Genomic DNA, 24,016 nt, shown 5'->3' on the forward strand with positions numbered 1-24,016 from the left:
TTAAATCGTGTCATTAATAAATAGTAAAGAAATACTCCATGAAATCAAAAGAAGAAATCTAAAAAAAAAACAGCACTGATGAAAACTGACAGGAGCTATGCAGCACAGTGGTTTTAATTTGTCTAATCTACTGACCTCCATTCAGACATCAGTTGAACCATAAGTGGTTCTTAAATATGTTCCGGCTCAGAAATGCTCTGAGCAGATTGATTTGAGGTGCAGCTGCTGTCTGCATTGTTACAACCAGGAAGGTCTCCTGGAACGAAGGACTAAAGAACATTATGCTTTTCATGAAGCACAGAGCAATTCATGTTTTTCCTAGAAATAAAACACTTTAGTTTTCCGAGGTCGGTATTTTTGAATGCTTGCACATTTTTCTATTCTAGTATTGGAAAAAACGGTGAAGCTTCCAGTGTTTCAGTTTAAAAAAATAAACACAAGTCTGTTCTTTTCCATCATGACATCTATTCTGATGGGTTGTTTTCAGGTAAACTCTTCCTCTGTGTTTCTTGAACAGTTGTAATCCTATTTCAAACAACTAGCAGAGAAATGAAAGGGAGATTGTATAAAACATAACTGGTTATTGTTCTCAGAGAACAATCTCCTCGATGTCAGGGTGAACCTGTAAGAGAAAACCAAATGATTGTTGCAACTTTCTCATCCTGTTGTCCCAAGATATCCAGATTCAGGACCCTCAGGTAATAAAGGGCAGGTTAAGTGGCTCTCACAAGGTAGTCGGAGCACTTTGTCTAGTTGTAACAGGATAAAGATGAAAATGTTTATGCAAAAAGAGAAAATGGGGTGAAAAGTTGTATAGGATGTAATAAAATTCTGGATTCATTTCATTATTTTATGCGCTGACAGGAACTGTTAAAATAACTGTGCCGATCTTTGAAGGAATTATTCTCATTTTTCACTGCGACGGGCAATTCTAGATTCTCATTTTCCTTTGAACATTTTAATGTTTTTGTTTTATTTTTTTCAACCCAAGTATTATGAATCTGAGGCCATGTTTTTATGCCGCCTATTGATTTAGAGAAGTAATTTCAACATCATAGAGAAGAGTCGATCGATGCAAAGTCGACTAATCAAATTACCTTGTGGTTTTTCTGGGTTTTACGCTGCGTTTTGTCCGTCCTCTACCTCTACGCTCATTACTCTCCTCTTCTTCCAGTCTCTCAGTCCTCAATCTAATCATTTATTCCTTGAACTTTACACTTTCTTACACACCTTTTTTTTACTTTTATTCTTCTCAAGCCATCATTATGCTCAAAAATATCCAATGCAACCCTTCCTACCTTGACCCAGGATGAGGGATGCAATAACAACAGTTTCATTTCAGTTTCTATTCATAGAGCGAAAACTGAACTTGGGAGATCATGACTCTCTCCATTTTAAACCGCTCTCAGTTTGGAAGCATAAAAGGAAATCGATTGTTCTGAATAATTAAAGAGAGAGCACACAGTGTTGTAAGGGAACGAGAGGAAAAGGAAATAGAATCCCAAAGTGTGACACAGATCTATGTTCAAAATAGAAAGTAAGAGATTTAGGTTGCCACATCATAATAAAGAGAAAGTACACCTTCTGACACTTCTAAAGTTTCATAAAAGCAATTTAGTATTTTCTGGGTTCTATTTAATAGTTTAAGTGTACAACAACAAATCAGATTACACACTGTCATCCATTATATGAAGAAGAAGCCAAAATGGGATAAAAAAACTGGGTCAATAACTAATTGACATTAGTTCATTAATGTAACAGACTCTACAGCCACCATGTTTAGCAGAAATAACCCATTAAGTCATTTTCTGGAAAACTGTCAGGAGTTTTGAGTTTCAGGCAATCTTCCACTTCACACCTGCTCACTATTCTCTCCTGGTGGCCTCAGGTATCTTCTGTGGCTGCAGCCTTTGCTCATTCGACCTCCATTGATCAAAATAACAATAGCACCTTCATGACAATTTATGACTTTCCTTGTTTTTTCCTGATAATTTGATGTTTTTCTGATTTTCAAGCTGGTATTAAAGAATAAAATGTTAACATTAATATTGATATTCACAGAGAATCAATGCCGATATGTAGGCATAGGGAAATGTTTGTGCCTTTTAGTCCCACTAATTGGTTTTACTGCAGTTTTGAACCAACTCAGACAGACAGAGGGAGAACATGTTAGCCATTAGAAGTCAGAAGTTAAAATAAATGATCAGATTTTCATTTTTTTTATTTGACAGTAATACAGTAAAAAGTATTTCTCACCATTATTTCAATTAATCAGCTATTTTGTCTCCCAGAAATGTAGTTTAGAGTTTTACCCTCAGTCACAGAGAATTTTCATTTTATTTCTAGTATTTATGCAGTGCTTTACAAAACTGTGCCTCCACTGTAGGTAACATGCTTTTAAATTTGCCTCACAGTTACTGTTTTTTCCTCTTGACTAAGTTATAATTAGATATGTACTTTTACATTGATGTACAATCCACCCAAAGGACTTAGGAGGATGCTAGTCTCCTTGGCAGCAAACTGGGAAGCTGAACTGGATGATGGCATTTCTTTCCATCAGTTTCTCTCTAAAGAACCATCCTGAGATTTGTGAAATCAATTAATCTTTTTTATGGAGCTTGAGTGGCCTTCAGTTTCCCCAAATCTCCCCTGTAAATTAAGCAAATGAGCCACAATAAGTCTTCCTGCCGCTCAGTCCCAGAAGTGGCCCCGAGCGCCGTCTTGACATGCAAAAGATTGATTTATTTTCCATGTGAAACCAAAGACACATCAAGACCCTTGTATTCCTGAAAATCCCTGCTGTAAATTAGGGTCCTGAACTGTGATGTGTCTTCTTGTCAGTTTGCCCCAAAAGAGGAAAAAAAGCTCTGTGACATACCTGCATTTATCATAATCAGGAGAGAAAATGGCCAACACTTTTCACGAGCAGGTGAAATCCTTTCTTGAGGTTTTCATTGCAAACGCATGCGACTGAGCACAGCGTGTCGTCGTGTTTTTCAGAAGGGCCACCACGAGATCCGTGAACTTCGTCAATTTCACTTCACCAGCTGGCCGGATCACGGCGTTCCCTGTTACGCCACGGGACTGCTGGGCTTCATACGGCAGGTCAAGTTCCTCAATCCACCGGACGCGGGGCCCATAGCGGTACACTGCAGGTAACAGAACACACTGAGATTCAAAACAATGTGCTAATCTACCCATTCAGCTTTCACATGTTTCTGTAACCCCTGATCATTCATAAAACTAATTTGAAGAAATATTGCTTTAGAAATGTGAACTATGAATGTTGACATTAGCGTTAGCATTTGTGCTGCTGCAGCATGTTTAGCAATTAGATGCTATTTTAGGCTTGACTGACTTCGCTGATATGCTAACTCCTGTTAACGACGAACGCTCAGGTCTTTTCCAGCTACCATCAGATCGATTTGGAAGCAAAAATAAATCACTAGCCCAGAGAAGCCTCCTCTATCGCTGTTGTTTGAGGATGTCGCTTGTGCGTCAGATTTAGTGCCGTACCAGAAACACGTGAATACAAAGGTTCTGGTTCTGGATTTTTATGTGTTAAAATATTTTACCCAATATTTGATACTTTTAAAAAAATTAAATAAAAATAAAATAAAATACTCCAGTTTCATGGAGTATTTCTTTACTATTTATTAAATAATAATTAAAAAAATTAATTAATTACTCTGTTTCATCCGCCACAATGTTTTCTATTTCTGTGAAGTTGTGTGGTTGCTTGGTGCCTGTTTCTAATCTATCAATGGACAAACTGATACCATAATTTACCAGGTTTTCTACTTTTCTTCCATATATATGTTTTCTTCATGTTATCTTCATTTCATTGAACATGTTGCTATTACAAAATGTTTTATGTACTACATATTGTTGAGCCCTTTGCCTCTCCCAACTACACCTATAAACCTTGTAAAATGATCCCAAATAAAACTAGTTTTATTCTTTGTGATGTTAAATAAAATTATGTCTCACATTTTCTAGTGTTTTGGGACTTAAAGGCTGAAGTTTTTCTGATGCTGCATCAGAAAGGCAACCAGGACATGAATCCAGAGCTAATGGATTCATGGTAAAATTGCAAACTCTATTTTTTTCAGAGAAAAGGACAAAATAGAAGATGTTCTTCTAAGATAGAAACAAAGATGTAACTGTTATCGGTTTGTTGTAGGAGCTGCTAAGATAGACTTCAGATAAAATGTTTTAACTGACAAAACAAGAAACAAAAAACACATTTGTGGACATGTAAGTGTGCTCCAGTCTGGCCCACATAAACATACTATTGAATTATTGCCACTGGGAAAATATATTTTTTTGTTTATTTCAGAATTGTCACCAAAGAGGCAAAATTGCTACTCAAGCTTGAGTAGTAAATCCTCTGGTGGGATCTGGCATGAAGTTTCTCAATTCATTTGAAATAATTGAAACTTGTATTAAAAAGTGTAGATCTCAGCAGGGGACTACATAAAATAAATGTTAACACCCAGCCATTATTAGTAAATAATGGAGGTAAAAATACTGTCAGAGGTTCCTATTTTCAAAATTCTCATTCACTTATCAAATGTTTTTGTGTTTTTCTCTCTGACCTATTTTTCCTTTTTTGGTATTTTTCCACACTGACCCATTTTCTTTTGCATTTGGCTGTGAAGCAGTGGTTGCATCTATTATATAAAATAAAAAGGCAAACATGTGCTGCAAAGTAGGATTGTTGAAAGTTCAGACTGTTGTGAAATTGGGCCACATTGTGCAGATTCCTTTTCCTTAAGCATTTAAAATAACAAACACAACTAAATGTTGTTTTCCTATCTCAGAAAACCCAACCAAGCAGTTGGGAAATCACTTTTCTATAAATTTAAACATTTCAATGCAACATGCATGTAATGAAGTCAAGCTCAAAGCATTTGGTTAAACTCAGATAGCTATTTTTGATAAACTTAAGTCTTTAAACTCCAAACATAGTTGACAAGACAGTTTTTTTTAAATCAAATCTTTGAGAGACCTGGTAATCAGTATAACCCATTCTGCAAATCTTTATTAAATGTTTGCTTGGCCTTTTATTTCTACAAAATTTGTTTCTCCCCTGTTAATGTCTCACTTACACTAATATACAATGTTTCAAATACACACTTGTGTACTCCTCATCCACTTTATAGAAGTAAGAAGAAGCAGAATAAGTGCAACATAACCAGAGAATGGAAGAAAACAGCAGACAGTCAAATGAAGAGAGCCGACACGTAAACAGACGAGCGTGGAGGAAGTATGTGGACAGACAGGCAGGAAGTTATGGCAGTCACTTCCAATTTCCGGGGCACTCTAACGCTGTTGGCCTGTGTCACAAAGCTTTCAAACACACACACACACACACACACACACACACAACAGTATTCTGGTCTCTACATTAATCACAGATGCTGACAGGTAATCTGCTGAGGCGCTTTCTATCTCTCCTTCTCTCTCTCTCCCTCTTCTCTCCTTGTTTTCTCTCTCTCCATCTGTCTCTGAAAACTGTCATAAGGATTGCAGAATGAAAGATGGGTCTCTTTCCTCCATGCTTCTTTTCTTTGGTTTCCTCTCCATCCCTTCACCTGTCCCTCTTCTCCTCCCTGTTATGATCACGTCTATCGCTCACAGTAACATCTTCACATCGTTCCATGGTTCTGCTTCCTTCGCTCCTCGACTCATTCGCTCCATCTTTTCATTTGTTGGTCTGCCTCATCTCCCATCTCTTCTGTCCAGGTGTTGCTGTTCAGTTCTGTCACTTTAACACAAGGCAAGGGATACTAAAGTATCTTTTTGTGTGTGGATGACAGAGGAAAACAGTATTTGTGTTTGAGCCTTTGCTAAGTTTGTGTTTTTTGCCCCAAGAGCTGTAGAAAGGAGGGAACTTTTCCCCATAGAGATGTTGGTAAAAGAAGTAGAAGACTTCATTCGTCTTTGGAGCGCCACAGCTCTGTCATACTTTAGAAATACCAACTACTATTAAAACCAATTAGCAAAATTCTGGCTTTATGGTTACACAATCAATGTTTATTACACTTTTTCTTTGGCATTTAAACTTCCTTGTAGTTTTAAATTGAATGTTGTTTTCCAAACTTGTAAAGATTAATGTAAAATTAGTGAATAGTGGTTATGAATTTCCCTTTGAGCATGAGTCGCTCTTTTGTCTTAAGCATCCAGATTACTGCTGATGTGGCCTTTCCTCTTTTATTCAGTTTTCACTCCACACTGTTGATTTTCATTATTATTAAGCAGTTATGGGAGGCAAAACCTGAAACTGCTGCTGCGCAAGGTACGAAGGTTGTTGCTAGGCAACCAAAGAGTGAGCGAGTCAGTTGATTCCACCAGCCTTGCTTTGCTGGCCCTGAGAAGTTAAGCGGCTAAATTGTTTTCTTTGCCTACATCCCCCAGAATGCTGTTCGGTTCTGGATCACAGTTCAGTCAAATTATACTTATTATAAATAAATTCTATCAGACGTATTTTCTATTAACATTGATCATGTGTCGGTGATGATAGATATTGTAATAGTTTTATTGTCCTGCTGTAACGATGATCAAGATTTCTTATTTATTGGCTTGTCAATTTTGAGCAAATATTTTTTTTTAAGCTTTCGTAAAACTAGACGAGTTGCTCACAAGTGAGTTGAATCTTTTCCATGTGTTTCTGCAGTGCTGGTGCAGGGAGGACAGGTTGCTTCATCGCTGTGGACATCATGCTGGACATGGCAGAGAATGAAGGAGTGGTGGACATTTTCAACTGCATCCGTGAACTGAGATCCCAACGGGTCAACATGGTCCAGACAGAGGTAGGAGGAAAATATGTGCAGTAAAAGAGTTTGTTAAAAACCCACCCAAAGGTAACTTCAAAGAGAACGAACCTGATATTGTTGGTTTAATGTCCGTAAGCCACCACAGATTTCCTCAAGAGTCATTTTTGTGAGCCAACATCGACAGTTAGAGTCTTTGTTCTCCACTGTTTATTCAGCAGCTCTAAATGAGCCTGATCAGTCACTATTAGTGAGACGGGTTGCAACTGTTGGCCGTGTCATTTTGGAACAGAGGTATTCATTTTCTTTCTAAGCTACTCTAAGCCCATCTAATCCATCCTGCCCCTGCTTTGTTTGTGCCTTTAATGAAAATAGTGTGCTTCCAAAAAAAAAAGAACTTTTCCACCATTAGAGAAAGAACAGCCTGACTTGCTTTATGCTTCAAGACTAAACGACTTTTGAATGCGTTAGAGAAGTGTTTGGTTCATGAAACCCACCCAGAGCATCACATGGGGGGTTTTCTCTGTTATGATGACAACAGTGCTGTTACTGCTAGCTTTTTGTGTGTGTGCCTCTTGAAACCAAGCTAAATGCATCCTGCCCTGCCTTTTTAAATCTGTGGGAGCAATTTGTGTCAGCGTAGAAGCAGTTCGCCTCTATTATAATCCTGCTCCGCACAACACAAAGCAATTAATCTTTTAAAAGGCACAGAGAAAAGTGTGTGTGTATCACTCATCTGCTTGCGCGTGCGTTTCTGCATGTGAATGTGTATTTGAATGCCACTGAAGTAGGTAATGACCAACAGAGGTCACTTTGATAATGCTTTTAAACTCGCCTCTCCACTCGAAGGGCAACAAATCAAAATTCAGCAGAGACAGAAGCTGAGTGATAACAGTGGAAGCAATTGAAAATGGGAGAAGCTGCAGACAAACACGTGTGGGACACGAACAAAAAAACTGAACTGACACAAGATAAAACAGCCAGCTGTGAATTAGTATGCACTTTGAATGCTGCAGCTCACACCTGAGGGTTTAGGGATTCAGACAAGAAAGGCCAAACTTCACCATAAAGAACCAATGCACCGCAACACTCCCTGCTCCATCTATTCTGTCTTAGTCTGCCGTAACAGCAGTAGAATGCAAATTATGTATTTATATGCATAAACAAACAGAAACTGAGTTCCTAGTTTGCTTACTTTTGATGGAGTGTTGAAAATGCTGCTGGGCCAAAACTGCATCGTTTACTCAACAAGTGACATTTGTTGCTGCTCCAAACAAGTGGAACAGAGTTCAAGGCTGAGCAGCTGTTTGTTCACCAAGTCAGGAGACAGGAAAACACCAAGACAACCCAGACTTTCTTTTGTTGGTGTTGCAGGAGCAGTATGTGTTTGTTCATGACGCCATCTTGGAAGCATGTCTATGTGGGAACACAGCGATTCCAGTGTGCGAGTTCAGAGCGGTTTACTACAATATCAGCAGACTGGATCCACAGACCAACTCCAGCCAGATTAAAGATGAGTTCCAGGTGAGTCCATGGAAAAGTTTTTGTTTCAAGACTTCACAAAAAGGCATAAAAGTCTTTTCCCTTAAATTCAAGAATGTGCTTTTTTTTAGCTGGATCGTAACGATTTAATTTATTGTTTATGGATCTGATAGACGCTGAATATAGTGACACCTAGAGTTCGTCCAGAAGACTGCAGCGTGGGCTTACTGCCCCGGAACCATGATAAGAACCGCAGTATGGACGTTCTGTCTGCTGACAGATGTCTGCCTTTTCTCATATCTGTTGATGGAGAGAGCTCCAACTACATCAACGCTGCATTAATGGATGTAAGTTTAAACATACTTCTGATGTTCTTCATAACTTCAGTGTTCTGGTTACCATTTACCCAAAGACCACATTAACCTTCCAGAGCCACAAACAGCCAGCAGCCTTCATTGTTACCCAGCATCCTTTGCCAAACACCATGGGGGACTTCTGGCGGCTGGTGTTTGACTACAACTGCTCCTCCATTGTCATGCTGAATGAGATGGATGCAGCACAGGTACAACAATATGCACTACTTTTTTAGGAGTGCGGCCATCTACTGGCAGAACATGTCAGATTGAATAAATAATGTTCTAAAGGCATTGAGGTTGTAGAGCCTGTCTCTTCTGATGTTATAGTTATGTATGCAGTACTGGCCGGAGAAGAACTCATGCTGTTACGGCCCGATTCAAGTGGAGTTCATATCAGCGGACATCGATGAAGACATCATCAACCGAATCTTCAGGATCTGCAACATGGCCCGGGTATCCAGAGTTTTCCTTTTTGTTAATCCACCATGTTACTGCAGTAACATTTTAAAGCAGCTCCTGCATTCTTCACATCGCCACATTTGGTTTAAAGATGCTGCTCTTATTTATTGAGATGAGATAACAGAAAAATGTTCTGACCTGGAAACCAACTCAGGTTTAGGCAGAATAGATGCCAAAGGTCAAAAGAAAATGATTTTATTTGAAAAGAAACTGAGGCCTGGTTTGTATTTTATACATCATGCAGCATTTGAGATATTGCTAAAATGATTAATCGGATTAATTGTGATTAATTGATTACTAAATTAGTTGATTCTTTTATTAACTGAATAATTGTTAACTGAATTATACAGACTAAAAAAAGACAATCTGCTGAAAGAACAGAACAGATCAGAGCAGTAATTGAATACATATTTCTATAAATACAGCATTTAAATGAATAAAACACCAGATTAGCTCTACACTGCACTGATAAGTTCAGCAGAAATGCCTGAGTTTTTCCACATTATTAAAAGTATTTTTTTTTAGCTGCTGATATATTCTTTGCTGATCAAATGATCAAATGTACATGCAAGAAAAACTATATTATTTCATTTTACGTAAGAAAATGTTAGTTTTCTCACTTAAAAAAGGAATTAAATTACTCACTTACTAGCACATTTCTGTGTTTCTAATATTAAAATTTTTAAATGAATAGTTAGTTGCAGCTCTAGTTTGAAGTAGAGCTGGTTCAGATCTTTGTTCTCCTTGATCGACTTTTGAAAGGGCGTTCTTTAGGATGAGACTTTTTCTTCACCTTTCCCTGCTTTCCATCTGCCTCACTTCCTTTTGTTACTCCCTTCTCATCTCATCCATGACGGTACAACTCCAGTGCTGCCCTCTCGTCTGTGAGCTCCTATAGCGCTTAGTGAACTCTCCTCCCACCTCTTCTCTATGTTCTCTCTCTCTTCCTCTCTCAAACACATCACCAGTGTAGTGTGAAATGGCTCATATCATCGCCATAACAGCACATCTCACTCTGCTAGAGTCTGAAGTACCAACCACTAAGCCATCAAATGAGGGAAACTGTGAAAGAGGGAAAAGAGGAAAAGGATATAAAATATACAAATTAGTTAGAAAGAGAGAAGACAGACAAAAAGGTGAGAGAAGTAAACCAGCAGGTCTGGATCAACCGGGATGTGTAGGAATAAAATAAAATACATTTTATTGTCTATCACTGATTCAGGTTTTTATTAGATTGAGCAGATTTACTCAGCAGAAATGAATTCTACATTAAATAGTTGTTTTAGTAAAGTTATCAGTTAAATGGTATTCAGTCGTCCTGCTTTGTACTCACCACATTTTCAATTTACTGACAAAAAACACCAGGTATTAGGTTAAACTGCTCTGATCTTTGGAAGAATAAACAGCCCACAGCATCATACATCCTCCACCATACATAACAGGGGCTTGGTAATGGTAATTGTGCCACTGGCACTGTGACAATTTAATTCTAATATAAATTGAATCAAGTTAAATTTTCTTTTACGTACATTTGATCAAAAAACAAAGACAAAAGAAGCATCTTTTGTGACCTCCTCTAGTTAATTTTTTTTTTTTTTTACTGATTCTTCAACTTTTGCAGCTTTAAATATTTTAGGTGCACAGCTGCTTTCTAAAACAAAAATGTTCATTGTTGCATTAACAATCTTTAAATTCTCACCTTTCTTCACAGCCTCAGGACGGTTACCGCCTGGTGCAGCACTTTCAGTTCATTGGCTGGCCGGCCTACAGGGACACGCCTCTTTCTAAGCGCTCCATCCTCCAGTTGGTCAGGAGGTTGGCCAAGTGGCAGGAGCAGTACGACGGAGGAGACGGGAGGACTGTGGTGCACTGCCTGTGAGTACAGGGAGACAAAACAAAGACACAAAAATCTTTAAGCATTTAAAGGGATTTTAAATGTTATTCAGATTAAACTGGACCGTTTTCTAACCCAAACAAGACAAAAGATTACGTTTATACACCTGAACCAGCACTTAGCTGTCTTACAAAAAATTATCACTCAATTACTAATAAAATTTTCTGAAAATGTTGCTGACACTTAACTCAGCAACTTTATGAATAGTTTTCAAACAGGCAAAGTTCAGGACTTGAACAACAGATTGGCTGAGTTGAGGACTAAAAACTAATTGTTACAGCTAATTGTTAGAGCTAAAGATAATTTGTTGTTGGATTGTGAGAAATCTAAAACCTGAAGTGTGTCTCAAATGTAGTGGTTTAACTTTGTTTCTGCCATATTACAGAAGTCTGTCAGAGTGTAGAACGTATTCATATGTGGTTTAATAATTAAGATGCGGTGAGAAGCTTTTAGTTTGATGCTAAGGAAAATAATAATCCCAGTCATGATGCTTTACTGTTAGTAGCAACATTTCAGCAATAGGGCAGCTCAAAATGCTTTACATCATAAAAACATAACACAGTAACCAGTTATGAAACAAGCAATAAATATTACATTTTGTCAAATGCCATCTTCAAAGTCATTAAGCAAATCTACATTTTTGGGCCTGATCTTTAGTTTCCAGCTGTACTAAGTGAAGCTGTACGTTGACTCTAGATGGTTCCTTTTTAGGTCCAAAGATAATAACTTTAGTTTGTTTCTGTTCATCTGTAGAAAATCATGGCACCTCCACACATCTATCTGTATTTGTTCAGTGTTTGGATGGGTTCAGAATCACCTGATAACATTGAAAAGTCTGAACGAAGCAAAGTAAAGCTACAATTTCATCATTTTCAAAAAGTTTAATTTCAGAGTTTTAAAACAGTGTTTCTGTGTGACGGACCAGAACAATTCACCATTCCTGTGTTGAAGCAACCAAGTCAGACAGGAAAACATCTAAAACATGCAGTTTGTTGATCCCCACAGCTGGAGTAGTCCAACAACTTAAAGGAATGATTTAGAATCGGGGTTCTGTGAAGAAATCATCAGTAGTCAATACGATTCCTGCAGCTGGGATTCTGACTTCTTGGGCCCAAAAAGCAGCTTTAGCCTTAGAAAACAACATATAAACCCAATAGATTTGGATTAGTTAAGTTTCCAAAAATAAATTAGAGAAAAAAACATGACCATCAAACGGTGCAGATCCTCTGGTCTCGATAGCCTTCAGTTTATCCCAGCAGAACGAAGAGGCTCAAACCAGGCGGACTGATGCAACAAACAGACTCACAGTCAGACAAGTTAGTTTGTGTGGAAACATTAACTTTTACTTTCTGATGTATTAAATTCATTTTTCTCTAAGCTCATTGTGCTATCAACAAGTGCTCCACACTATCAGATTTTTAAAAATGTAAGTTTCCCTTTAAATATCAGCTCAGAAATGCAGTTTACAAACTTGGTTCTGATTCATTTAATAGCAATTTCATCCTTATGCACAGCTTCAAAAAAGAAAAACTGTAATCTTCTGCGCCAACACTGCAACAAATTACACAGATCATTTATCTTTACTGGTTGGAGGTGCTTCTGTTGTTGTGTTACAGCTCATGCAGTAAAACAATCCTTCAATGTCCACTTTTGAAATTTATAACACTGTTGGTAACAGGCTGATTACACACACTCAAATTCACAAACTCTGCCGAGCTCCATAAAAAATTCATCTGAGCAGAACAAATGAGGAAGTAAAACAGCAGATGAAAAAAATAGGAAGCAGATTAAAAGAAACCTAACAGGGATACACACCATCCACAGACGTTCTCTTCCAGGCAACGTCTCCCAACTGTTAGAGGAACGAGATCCAACTGCAGAAACTGCTGTCAGGTCCTCTAGGTGAAATTAGTCAATATAATATCCATAAAATTAGGTATAAATCTAGAAATGATTCATTTTTATTCTACAGATTAAATAAAAGTTAAGGTCACTTGGCTAGAGTTTCACTTCCAGTTAAAAGTTCAATCTGGAAATACCTTTGAGCTTAATACAGGAAAATGAATTGCTTCTGTGAAGACACTGATAATCAAACAAAGCGATTGATTTTACTCCTCTGTAACATCAGTAATAATAATGATAAAAGATGATGATTCAATTAGCAGCAGGTGAAAATTTACTCCACTGCTCTTCATGTTTCAGTTTAAGCAAATAAAACTGAGTCTTTGGAGGATAGAAGAAGGAAGCACTGAGTTTCATCAAAGTATATGTTAGATAAAGCAGAGCAACAAAAATATGATTCTGTTTTGTCCCAGTAAATAACACCTTAATGTTTGAAACTAGCTTTGCAAGTTGAGACCCTCTTAAAGACAAGATCCTGTTTGCATTAAATATGTATGAAAATGACTGGATTTATCAGAAGCTTTGACGCTCTGAGTAGCGACTGCATCACAAGCAGCTCACAGAAACAGTCCAGTCATTTCACTGCTAACAAGACTTTAAAAAATGATGTTCTGTTTTATTTGTGATGGATTTAAAGTAAACGTTTGCAGAGTATTGATGCCAATTCACTTCAACCACCATGAATTATGTGTACCACTAATGCCTGTTGAGTCACATTGAACACATTCCACTCTGCTGCCTGATAATGTTTATTTTGCATTAAATATCAAAATCCATGTTTACTGGATGTGTTAACTCCACAATAATCACAACCTAAACAGTAATCACCATTTTCATCTGGTTGTTGGTCTCCATGATTCCACCAGCTGTTGATAAATCATTTTATTTTGCTCACCATACGTTTGGTGCCTTCTATGGTAAAAATGATTTATTGTAATCTTTTACACTGAAGTACTTTGGTGGATTAACTCCTACTCATTCCTATAAGATGGACCATAACATCAGGAAGCTCATGTTATTTGAAGGTATATTATTAATCAGACTTTATTTTCTTATCATTAGTAAAAATATGTTAAAAAATTACTGAAAGTTTGCTACCCGCTATTTTAAATATAGTAGAAAGGTAAAAGTCAGAGGTCGGTGCACACTGAGTGTGTCCAGCATCTAAACTAACATTTTGTAAAACCTTTCAGAGAAAACAAGGTTTAAATAAGAAATTTATTATACAATACGTTTCTATCAGTTCATTTTCCCAACAGGAGTCAGACAGAGTCTGGTTTTTACCTTTGCTAATTTTACTGAGTAGCATCAGAGTAATCCAAAAACATCCATGTGGATTCAAGTACAACCTAAAACAACAGCCAGGAAACAAAAATATTCATAACTTTTGATTTCTGGGACCTAATTACCAGTATAAATACTAATTCAGATGTAAGGAACAGTTTGGAAATGAAATTCTCTGTGGCTTTAATTAGATTTCTAGTACTTTTAGATATGCACAGTACTGGACTTTTCTCATACATATCCGATTATAGTATGAAAGTTATTCAGTTGTCTTGACCCTACTGGCCACTCGAGTCCTGACCTGTTTTAAATCAAATCAGCTTTCCTGCTTCTTGTTCTTCAGTAATTAGGTTAATCATATTCATGTATTTTACCCCTAAGTTATAAACCTAAAACACTATTGCAAAATGTATTTAAAATATTCTCCTGCACCTTCATGTTAATTTTTATCCCAAAGCAGGAAAACAAAAAAAAAACAAAAAAAAACACAAGAAGTAGGCGAAGAATTGCTAAAGGAAAACCTTTGCATTCTAAATCTGGTCTCAAAGCAGAGAGGACCTGAGGTGTTGCATCGCTTTCTGAAACAAAGCTGGAAAATTACACATGCCTCACAACAAAAAAGAATTATTTAAGGCTTCTGTTAGTTTGACACTATCTAAGCTAAGGATACAGGAGCTGAATCACTCCTGGCTTTAATATTTTACACAGAAAGTAGCTTCAGCTAATCATTATCCAGGTGGCATTTGGCCTCAGCCTTGGTGCCAAATGACTTGGTGGTGCAGAGACTTGCTCTGTCTCTGCACCACTAACTAAAAGAGTTGGGTGAATGTATGTCAACATCAATTAGGGCTGGGACTTAAGCTATTAATTCTGATTAATTAATTTAATAGATTTTAAAACATTTTGTTGAATGTAAGGACATAATTATAAAGTGCTCATAATGGCTGCAAAAAAAGCCAAATAAAAATATTTCAGTGAAAATACTCTGAACAAAAATATAAATGCCCCATGTCAAAGAGTTTTATGAACATTTGGGTTACGCAATATATATACATATATATATATATATATTCATATCGGCATTGATAACAGTGTTATGGCCATTTGTAGCGAATTGACAGTCCTTTGAACATGACAGGGGTTGAGGAATTGATTCTGACCCAGTTGGCTTCTCATCGGCCGTTACGGACATTCGGAGGTTTGATGCGTCTGTTGTGCAGACCAACAGTCTCATCAGCTGTGTGTGTCACTGGTCTCAGCCGATCCTGCAGATGAACGAACCGGATGTGGCCATCTTGTGCTGGAGTGGTCACACGTGGCGAACGAGGATGAGGTTGATTTGCAGTAGTGCCAGTCTGTTGGAAACAACCTCTTAAACGACCTATTGTCCGATAATGGACATTGAGCCGTGCAGCTACTCCTCTGGTGGACATCCCTGCATCCAACATGCCAATGGCACGCCCCCGCATAACTTGAGACATCTGAGGTTTTACAACTTGTGACAAAATTTTACATTTTGGGGCCTTTTATTGTCACCAGTCCAGGGATTATCCAGTTGTTGCTCATTCTGTCTGGACATTCCCCACCCATGTACTAATAGGTAAAAAAAACAGCTCACTGCGTAATGCCCACTGACAGCAGGTTGGATTAAAAATTATACCCAAATCAAGAGAAATATTACTTTTGTGCAACAAAATGTCAGCAAATTCTCATTTGCAGTTGCTAACTCCACATGGCAACAATATTTGACATGGAGCGTTTATATTTTTGTTCAGTATAAAAAAAAAAAGACATCTATTTTTCATTTTATCATCTGATGTTTTGTACAACTTGTTCTATTTGTGACATTTGATGATTTTCAGAGTACTTACAGGCGCCTCCGGTTGGTTTATGAGTGTTGCTGATAAAGATCTTCGGTCTCATCCTTCTGCTCTGCAGCACTGGTGGAGGACGATCTGGAACGTTTTGTGCCATCTGCAGCATCAATGAGATGATCCAGCAGCAGAACATTGTGGATGTTTTCCACACAGTCAAGACACTGAGGAACAACAAGACAAACATGGTGGAGACGATGGTGAGAATTAGGGAGCATCTGGACAGAATACCAGCTAACTTTAGTAAAACCTGACTAAAGTATTTAGAGTTAGTGTTACATTTAAAGCTAATTTGCAAAGTAAGACAGATGCAAAATGTTTGAATTATCATGACCCTCAATGGTTGTACAATCAAAACCTTGAGTTATGACCAAAGAGACATTGCAAATTCAATTAGTCAAATTAATTTTTACATTCTCACCAAATGCTTTTAGTTAGAGCACAAAATGAAAGCTGAGTTTTGTGCAAAACTCACTAATACAGCAACTTCAAGGTAGAATATAAACAAAACGGAGAATAATAGGAAAATGAGTTTTAATGGAAAATCAGAGCAGAGCTGTGAAGTCAGGATGTTCACATCCAAGGTAATGACTCTTATAAAAGCTTTTTTAATGTAAAAAAGTAACTTTTCAATACTTGGTATAAGGTCATGAGTTCATGAATAAGAGCAATTTATTGGTCAAGGTATTAAACTGATCATCTATGCCCTTTTATAAACAGTAATTGTCATTTTATGGTTTATCTCCTTATTTATGCCTCAAAGGCCATTTTTTTACTCCAGAAACATAACAGACATATTTCATTATTTTTTTTATTTTAATTTTTTTTTTATTTTACAAATTTATCCATACTCCTGGCATGTTTAGATTATAGTTGTTCTTCTGCAGCCAAGAAGTTTTCTTTTCTAATTTTAGATAAGACAGATGCTTCCTAAAAGACAAAAACAATGTTTTAACAAAAAATGATGCTTTTATATTGTTTATATTGTTTTAATCAGCTATCCACTAACACTTTTTTAACTTTTGTAGTTCAAGTTGAATTTATGAAATGTTCAGATTAAAAACAACGTGATGACTGATTCTCCTTTGATTCTTCTTCTCCTCAGGAACAGTACAAGTTCTGCTATGAAGTGGCTTTAGAGGCTCTGAACTCCTTCTGATCCGCTGCAGACGCCTCCCGTTTTTCTCAAAGCTACACTGAGACACACAGAGTGAAAAACAGCCTCCTGTTGATCTGAACTCAACCTGGGAGAGTGTGTGTGTATGCGTGTGTGTGTGTGTGTGTGTGTGTGCATCCTTTTGGTGCGCCTGTGACCTGTACAGAGGATGGGGGGAAAGCCGCCAACAAACACACTCATTGTTTTGTGAATGCATTTGCTTCAGCAAAACAATGGACTTTACATGCTTGTATAAAGAGAAATTATGTTAAAAAATTGAGATGTTTAAAAAAAAAAGCAAATTTTTTTCCCTTTGTTTTCTTTCTCTTTCCTCTCTGCCAGGCTGTGATGTGACTAATGTACAGTATTTCCTTTTTAGATATATTCTACGCCTTGAATGTTGTCTCCCTCTGAAGGCTCGAAGCACACTGGAAGATTTCACAGAATGAAAGTCAGGTTAAAATAAAAGAAATACAATTTTTTATAGCACATTTGCTCTTTGACTAAAACAAACTGTTACTAATGCAACAAAATTAGGTTTACCAGGTCAGAATACAAAAACTGCAGGACATGGATCAACATGTCCTACCTTTGAAGGCCAAAGCAACTCTGAACTTTTTCTCTGTCTGGCTCTGTACAATGATGAAAAGTGAGTCTTCCAGTGTGCATCCTCTCTTTCTGTAAATAAGATAAGGCAACCACAGTCAAACAAACAAACACCACAACAAAATTATTTCACTGCAGCTCTGAAAAGCTGTTTGTCATTTTCATTCATTTATAATTTGGTGCGTTTTCTTTCTACAGCCTGTACATGTGTGAAAATAAGATTTTTTTATATTTTGCATTTTGCTTTTTCAGCTGCTGGAACAGGATCCGGGTGCTTGATTGTTGCGTTAAAAAAAGTATCTTTTTTGGAAAGAATTTTGCGTCCGTCCAACTGTTGGTGATGCATTTGCATGTGTGACACTTTGAGCTCAGTTGAGCAGCATTAGCCTGTGGAAAGGTGTAAATATGGAGAGAGGAAACCTTTTTCGCACTATTTTTGCAATGAAAGATGGATTTGATCCATTTAAGATACGTGCTCACCAAATCGGATCAGAAAGAAATTTACTCTGTTAAGTGTCCTTGATTTCCGTCCAATTATTAAGCCATGCTCTAAGGTTTTAGAGGTGAAGTTTCAGTTTCAACCCTCCACTTTCTAATCATCTAAATTACAAAGATATGGTTCACATTTATTTTTACTCTGCAAAAAGGAGAGCAGGTTTAAAAAAATCTGACTTTATTGGGTAGAAAATTATTTCAGCCTATAAACAGAGAGGCTACAAGAGAACCTCTTTTAATCTCAAGAGAATTTTCCAGGTGGTAGAGACCGTAGGTATCTGTTCCCTCCCATTTAGTCGGGGGATAGAGAAAATACACCCTGTTGGCGTTATCAGACGTTACATACCAGGACACAATAAAAATGATCTTGTCTTTACCAGGTTCTAAGATGATTCAAATGTGTACAAAACATGCAGTAGTCAACCAGCTGCTAAATGGGGAAAGCAGCATCACGTCTAATGCGCTAATAACAAAATAATATTTCCTCAAGCATTTTAGCTAACTATGAAAACATTTAGTGCACTTAAATTTTTCTGGATAAATTTTAAAGCTAATTTAGTTGCCAACCTTCAGTTGAATAAAGTGTGGATTATCGACTGTTACAAATTCTTCAGGTTGATAGATGTTTATATTCTTGCTCTCATTTTGAAGTGAGCTAAGACTGTTGATGTTACAGACAGTTTGCTTTTTTCTCCCCACATTCTTTCCCCCTCTAATAACTATTTCAAACAAGAAAGATGCAAAAGAAAGGACAAATAAAGTAATAAATATTAATCTAAGGGCATTAAACAACATGCAAATTATGAAAACATTAAATTTGTGCTCAGGAATTGTAATCCTTCCAGAGCATATACAAATCTAATTGACGTTAGCACAACTAACATTTTAGCTACTGTAGTTTTGTTACTTAAAAAGCACACATTTTCAGTCTGAAAGCAGGATTACATGTCTTTTGTTCTCAAAACTTTTAATACTTTTGCTTAGGTTTTCCTTTGAAAGCAGGACTTCATGTCTTTCTTAAAACTTGTAATGTTTACCCAAACCTTTCTCCTCGCAGAACTCTGCTCGTTTAAGAAACTTTCTCTGCTTGACTTTGGAATAACACAGGGTGTGTTTGTTTCCTTCTAGCGGAAACAAACGGTACAACACTTTCATTCTATTGGCTGAGAGGTTGCCAGGTGACTGTGCCAAAAGGCAGTTTCATGTTTTGTAAGCGAGCAGAAACTAATTGTGAGCGCGAGTTTTGAGTACAAGTGTTACGAGTTTTGAAACGAAAGACATGAAGTTCTGCTTTCAAAATATAATAAGTAAGCAAAAATATGAAGTTTTTAGAACAGAAGACGTAAAGTTCTGCTTCGGGACTGAAAATGTGTGCTCTTGAATTATGGCAGAAAAATGAACCCATATGACAGCAGTGAAAGACTTGATCAACTTGATTTAAAAAAAAAAAATCCTCGCCGAAACAAAAGTCTGCAAACATAATTAAATATAAGCATCTTTGTAAGGAAGAATAGCTGAGAATTTCCTTCCTAACAGTCTGTGTGATCACTGAAATTATTGGATCTATGTATAATTTCTTCATCTATCCATCCATCCATTTTCTTACACCCTTCTTCCCTAATGGGGTCGGGAGGGTTGCTGGTTCCTCTCCAGCTGCGTCCCGGGCGAGAGGCGGGGGTCACCCTGGACAGGTCGCCAGTCTGTCACAGGGCAACACAGAGACAAACAACCATGCACACACACTCACACCTAGGGAGAATTTAGAGAAACCAATTAACCTGACAGTCATGTTTTTGGACTGTGGGAGGAAGCCGGAGAACCCAGAGAGAACCCACCATGCACAGGGAGAACATGCAAACTCCATGCAGAAAGACCCCGGGCTGGGAATCGAACCCAGGACCTTCTTGCTGCAAGGCAACAGCTCTACCAACTGCGCCACTGTGCAGCCCTCATAATTTCTTCATTTTGGCATATTTGTTTTAATAATTGTGGAGGTTTTGGGGCATTTTTATACACTTGAGTTCCGATTCCAATTGTTTTGGAATAGCATGTAGACTGTATTTGTTTTTCTTGTTTCCTGAAATCTAAAACATTAACACTGAAACAGGGATTTTCCTCCAAACCTAACTTTACCTTAAGCCTTTTAGAACCAGAAAGTATAATTCATTCCTGTGTTGGTTATTTTATACAGAAATTTCTCATAATTGAATGATTTGATCAACAAAAATATGTTCATAATCAAAAAGCAGCAAGACTCACTCAGTAAAACATGTATAAAAGAATATGACAGTCTTTGTTTACGTTCCCTTCTTGCCCTGAGCTCGAGTCCATTTGGACTTTTTATGGACCTATTGAGACAGACTATAACAGTTCTATACTGAAGACAGCATGAATGACAGAAATCTTTACCCATTTTTCATTTTTACAGAGGCTTTATTTTACTTTATGTGCTTGATTCATGGCTCTTGTACTATATTTTATTTCTGATCCATTCATTGTGAGGTTTTGTCCTGAATTTGTACATTTCTTTTGTAAAATTCTTACTCTGATGATTATTTGTCAAGCAAAGTGCTGTTTAGACCTGGTGATGCCATTTTCATTGGTTGTTTAGTTGTTTGAAATGTGGTTAACAGTAAATAAAGGGACCAAAACACTAAATGGAATCTTGCTGGTGTTCCTTTTTACAGTTTCATAACAGATCTAATATTCTAACACACACACACACACACACACACACACACCCACACACACACACACACACACACACATATATATATATATATATATATATATATATATATATATATATATATATATATATATATATATATATATATATATAAGTCACACATGCATGAAAACTCCAAGCAGAAAATCCTCCAACTTACTTACTGGGAAAGTGTTCACACCAAACTCTATTCAACACAAAGCTGAAAAGGTTGAGATTTGGCACAAACAGTTGCAAAGATGCAGAATGTGAAGGCCGAGTTACAAACACGCTTTTGAAAGTTTGTGTTGACCAAATGCTGTGGCTTTTATACTTGATGTGCTGTATGTTGTTGCTCTTTTCTCCAAAAAGGAGCCCTGATAGAGGGAAATGAACCTGCTCTGTAAGAGCATCTTCCAAATTGTCCAATATGAATGAAAGGTGTCTGCGACCAAGTTACAGAAATTGTATGACCAGGCATGATAAGGTTGGAGACTGTTTGAATGCATCATCTAAACCCAGCTAAACTGCCAGTCTGTGGCGTACAGACTGGTGTTCAGTGGCTGCCCTGATGGACAGGAAATGGAGCTAGGTGTCCAATTAGCTCACTAAAGGTCCTAGCATCTATTAGGATTGTGGAAAATGAAGGAAGATATGTTGCCAAATGGTTCGCTTCAGTGTGCAATTTAAACCGTCCGTGCACAGTTCATGCGGAGTCTGTATCACTCAGATTATGCAGAGTACGGCCAAATATGTGGGAACCTTCACTCATGAATCATTACCAAAGGAGTGATGAGGTAACTCCTGTCAGCTTACTGACAACAGAAGATTGGAAATATAAGATTAGACTGTATTTAGGCAAATGTAGCCTGGGTTGAATTTGATACAGTATATTTGACTACAGATTAACTCAACTTGTAAAGTTACCTGAGATTGCTTTTAGTTTGAACTGAAACTAAATAAAACTAATTTTAACTCAAATTATTTGATGAATCTGAATTAATAAAATATCAAGAATGGATTAAAATGTTTGCACATGTGATGATCAACCAAATATTCTATTCCTACAATTTTACCACACTAACCAAAGACTGAATGTGAACAAATTGTTGCTTCAATTCAATATTAGTGTCAAGCACACACCTTCATATCTACTATGAAGCATCTTTCATTTACCGGTATAGAAACCGAGAATTATGCAACATTTTTTTAGCTCCAAAAAGCTAATAAAATGCTATGACAGGTCATATCCAAGACCTGTAATAGATCACATACTTTACCAGACAAATCCATCTGCAGACAGTTTTGGGAGCAGATTTTACTCAAAAGAAATATTGTGACATTTTATGATCACAAGATTAAGGGATCTTGCCAAGCCTTTACCTTGAGGTGATACTAGGAGACAGTAACATGTTAACAAGTCTGGCAATCATAATAACACTGAATCATCACACTCTGTCCTGAGGTATTACCTGTTGTTGCCACCTTTTCATAAAACTAACAGATAGAGAGTTATATTACCTGCTTTTAATACGTTCTTAACCCCACTTAAAAAATATTCATCCTTTTACACAATTACATTTTTTAAAGTGATAATTAATTAGAATTAGCCAACATGACAGATTATAGTGATAAAGTGCATTTGCTTTTAAGAAACGGAGTTATTGTGATTAAAAATACAGGAACCTACCTGAGGACTGAGCTTCCATAGAAGAAAATCCATCTTCACAATTCCATGTTTCATATTCAGTAACTCGCTTCTGGATCAGCAGGACTGTCAAACAGAAAAAAGTGAAAAGTTCAGTCATGAAAAATAAACCAGGTTAAGGAATATTTCATCACTCACTGGGTTCAATCAGGGGGACACAGTTGAACAAAATTAAGAAGCGAAACTGAAAAAAGGAACGAGTAAAACCAACAGGACGTCATCAGAAGTGAGCAGGTTTACCATCATTATTTCCCATTATTTCCCTAAGATAAAAATAAAACCTTTGGTCTTTCCAGGGTGATTTTTTTGCTTTTCTAATCAATCAGTCGGTGATCACCGCAGCGCCAAGCCAACAGCCTCATCCTTTATTTAGCTGCTTGATTCCCAAGGAGCTCATAAATATGCATGAGGCTGCGATTAGCATAGGCACCAAGGACGGGCCTGTACCTCAGCATTATGACGATCAATCAGAAACACGGAGGGGCCCCACAGAGGGAAGCTGTCTGTCAGTTCGGCTTTGGGCTCAGTTGATGCTCACACGCACATCAAAAAAAGGTATCCTCAAAGCACACAGACACACACCGCTCAGAACGGCCCACTAACGGCTCACAGAAACCTACAAACATCTCTCAGTCACCGTCTATCAGCTCCCATTCTTTACTCACTTTCCTCTTTTCTGAGCCGACTTTGTAATGAGTTCGAAAATTGGCCCATTTCATTTGCTCTCACTGAAATGTCATTATCTGGGTCTGAGAGGGAGGGGTCCACACTGCCACTGTAATATATTTGTTCCACTCAAACAGGGTTATTAATATTTCCTCTACCCTGGAAATGTGTAACAAGGTTATTGGAAGTCTGCAGCACATCCAATTCATCTCCCTCCGTCGGTTTTAGACTCATTGCGAAAATTTGATTCCTCTTTAATGTGCCTGACGCTCTTATCCACTTCTTATTCTGGATCTTTGTGCTCTCTCAGCTGCAGATACATCCCCTCCAGGCGTGTTGGAAACATTTCAGCAGATTTCAGGCAGACCTGGGCAAACCTCTGGAGTTTTTGGGATGTCCTTTTTGAACATGCTTGTCTTTTTAAATCAAATGTGATGTTCAGTGGTGTGTAGGGTGGGGCACCCTAACCCTACCCTGTCAGTTTAAAAGTGTAAACTTCAATTAGATTTTTTGTGATAGATTAACACACAGTAGTGCCGGAAAATTTTAGCACAATTCTGCTCTATTTTCAGATCTGTACTGCGCTAAGTGAACAGTTTGTAGAAAAACCTTTGCTGTGGCTACAGCGGTAAGTCTTTTGGGGTAAGTATG

The 24,016-nt window shown here is 37.5% G+C and overlaps 1 protein-coding gene across 15 annotated transcripts in view; it reads left to right on the plus strand.

Annotated features, from left to right (window-relative positions):
* The window catches only part of ptprt (protein tyrosine phosphatase receptor type T), a 294,966-nt gene extending 274,030 nt beyond the window's left edge, over nt 1–20,936 (plus strand). For 14 of the 15 annotated variants that reach the window (XM_044121953.1, XM_044121954.1, XM_044121958.1 and 11 more), the window contains 9 exons: nt 3,001–3,155; nt 6,680–6,815; nt 8,151–8,300; nt 8,432–8,605; nt 8,689–8,820; nt 8,942–9,067; nt 10,785–10,948; nt 16,092–16,227; nt 17,133–20,936. In XM_044121953.1, coding sequence (XP_043977888.1) covers nt 3,001–3,155; nt 6,680–6,815; nt 8,151–8,300; nt 8,432–8,605; nt 8,689–8,820; nt 8,942–9,067; nt 10,785–10,948; nt 16,092–16,227; nt 17,133–17,186 — 1,227 coding nt within the window. In that variant the 3' untranslated portion in view covers nt 17,187–20,936. The remainder of the gene's footprint in view (nt 1–3,000; nt 3,156–6,679; nt 6,816–8,150; nt 8,301–8,431; nt 8,606–8,688; nt 8,821–8,941; nt 9,068–10,784; nt 10,949–16,091; nt 16,228–17,132) is intronic. The other variant, XM_044121956.1, reaches the window with a different exon arrangement.
* Nucleotides 20,937–24,016: the final 3,080 nt, after the last annotated feature.

This window comes from Gambusia affinis, linkage group LG07, assembly GCF_019740435.1.
Source record: "Gambusia affinis linkage group LG07, SWU_Gaff_1.0, whole genome shotgun sequence".
NCBI classification, from domain to species: domain Eukaryota; kingdom Metazoa; phylum Chordata; class Actinopteri; order Cyprinodontiformes; family Poeciliidae; genus Gambusia; species Gambusia affinis.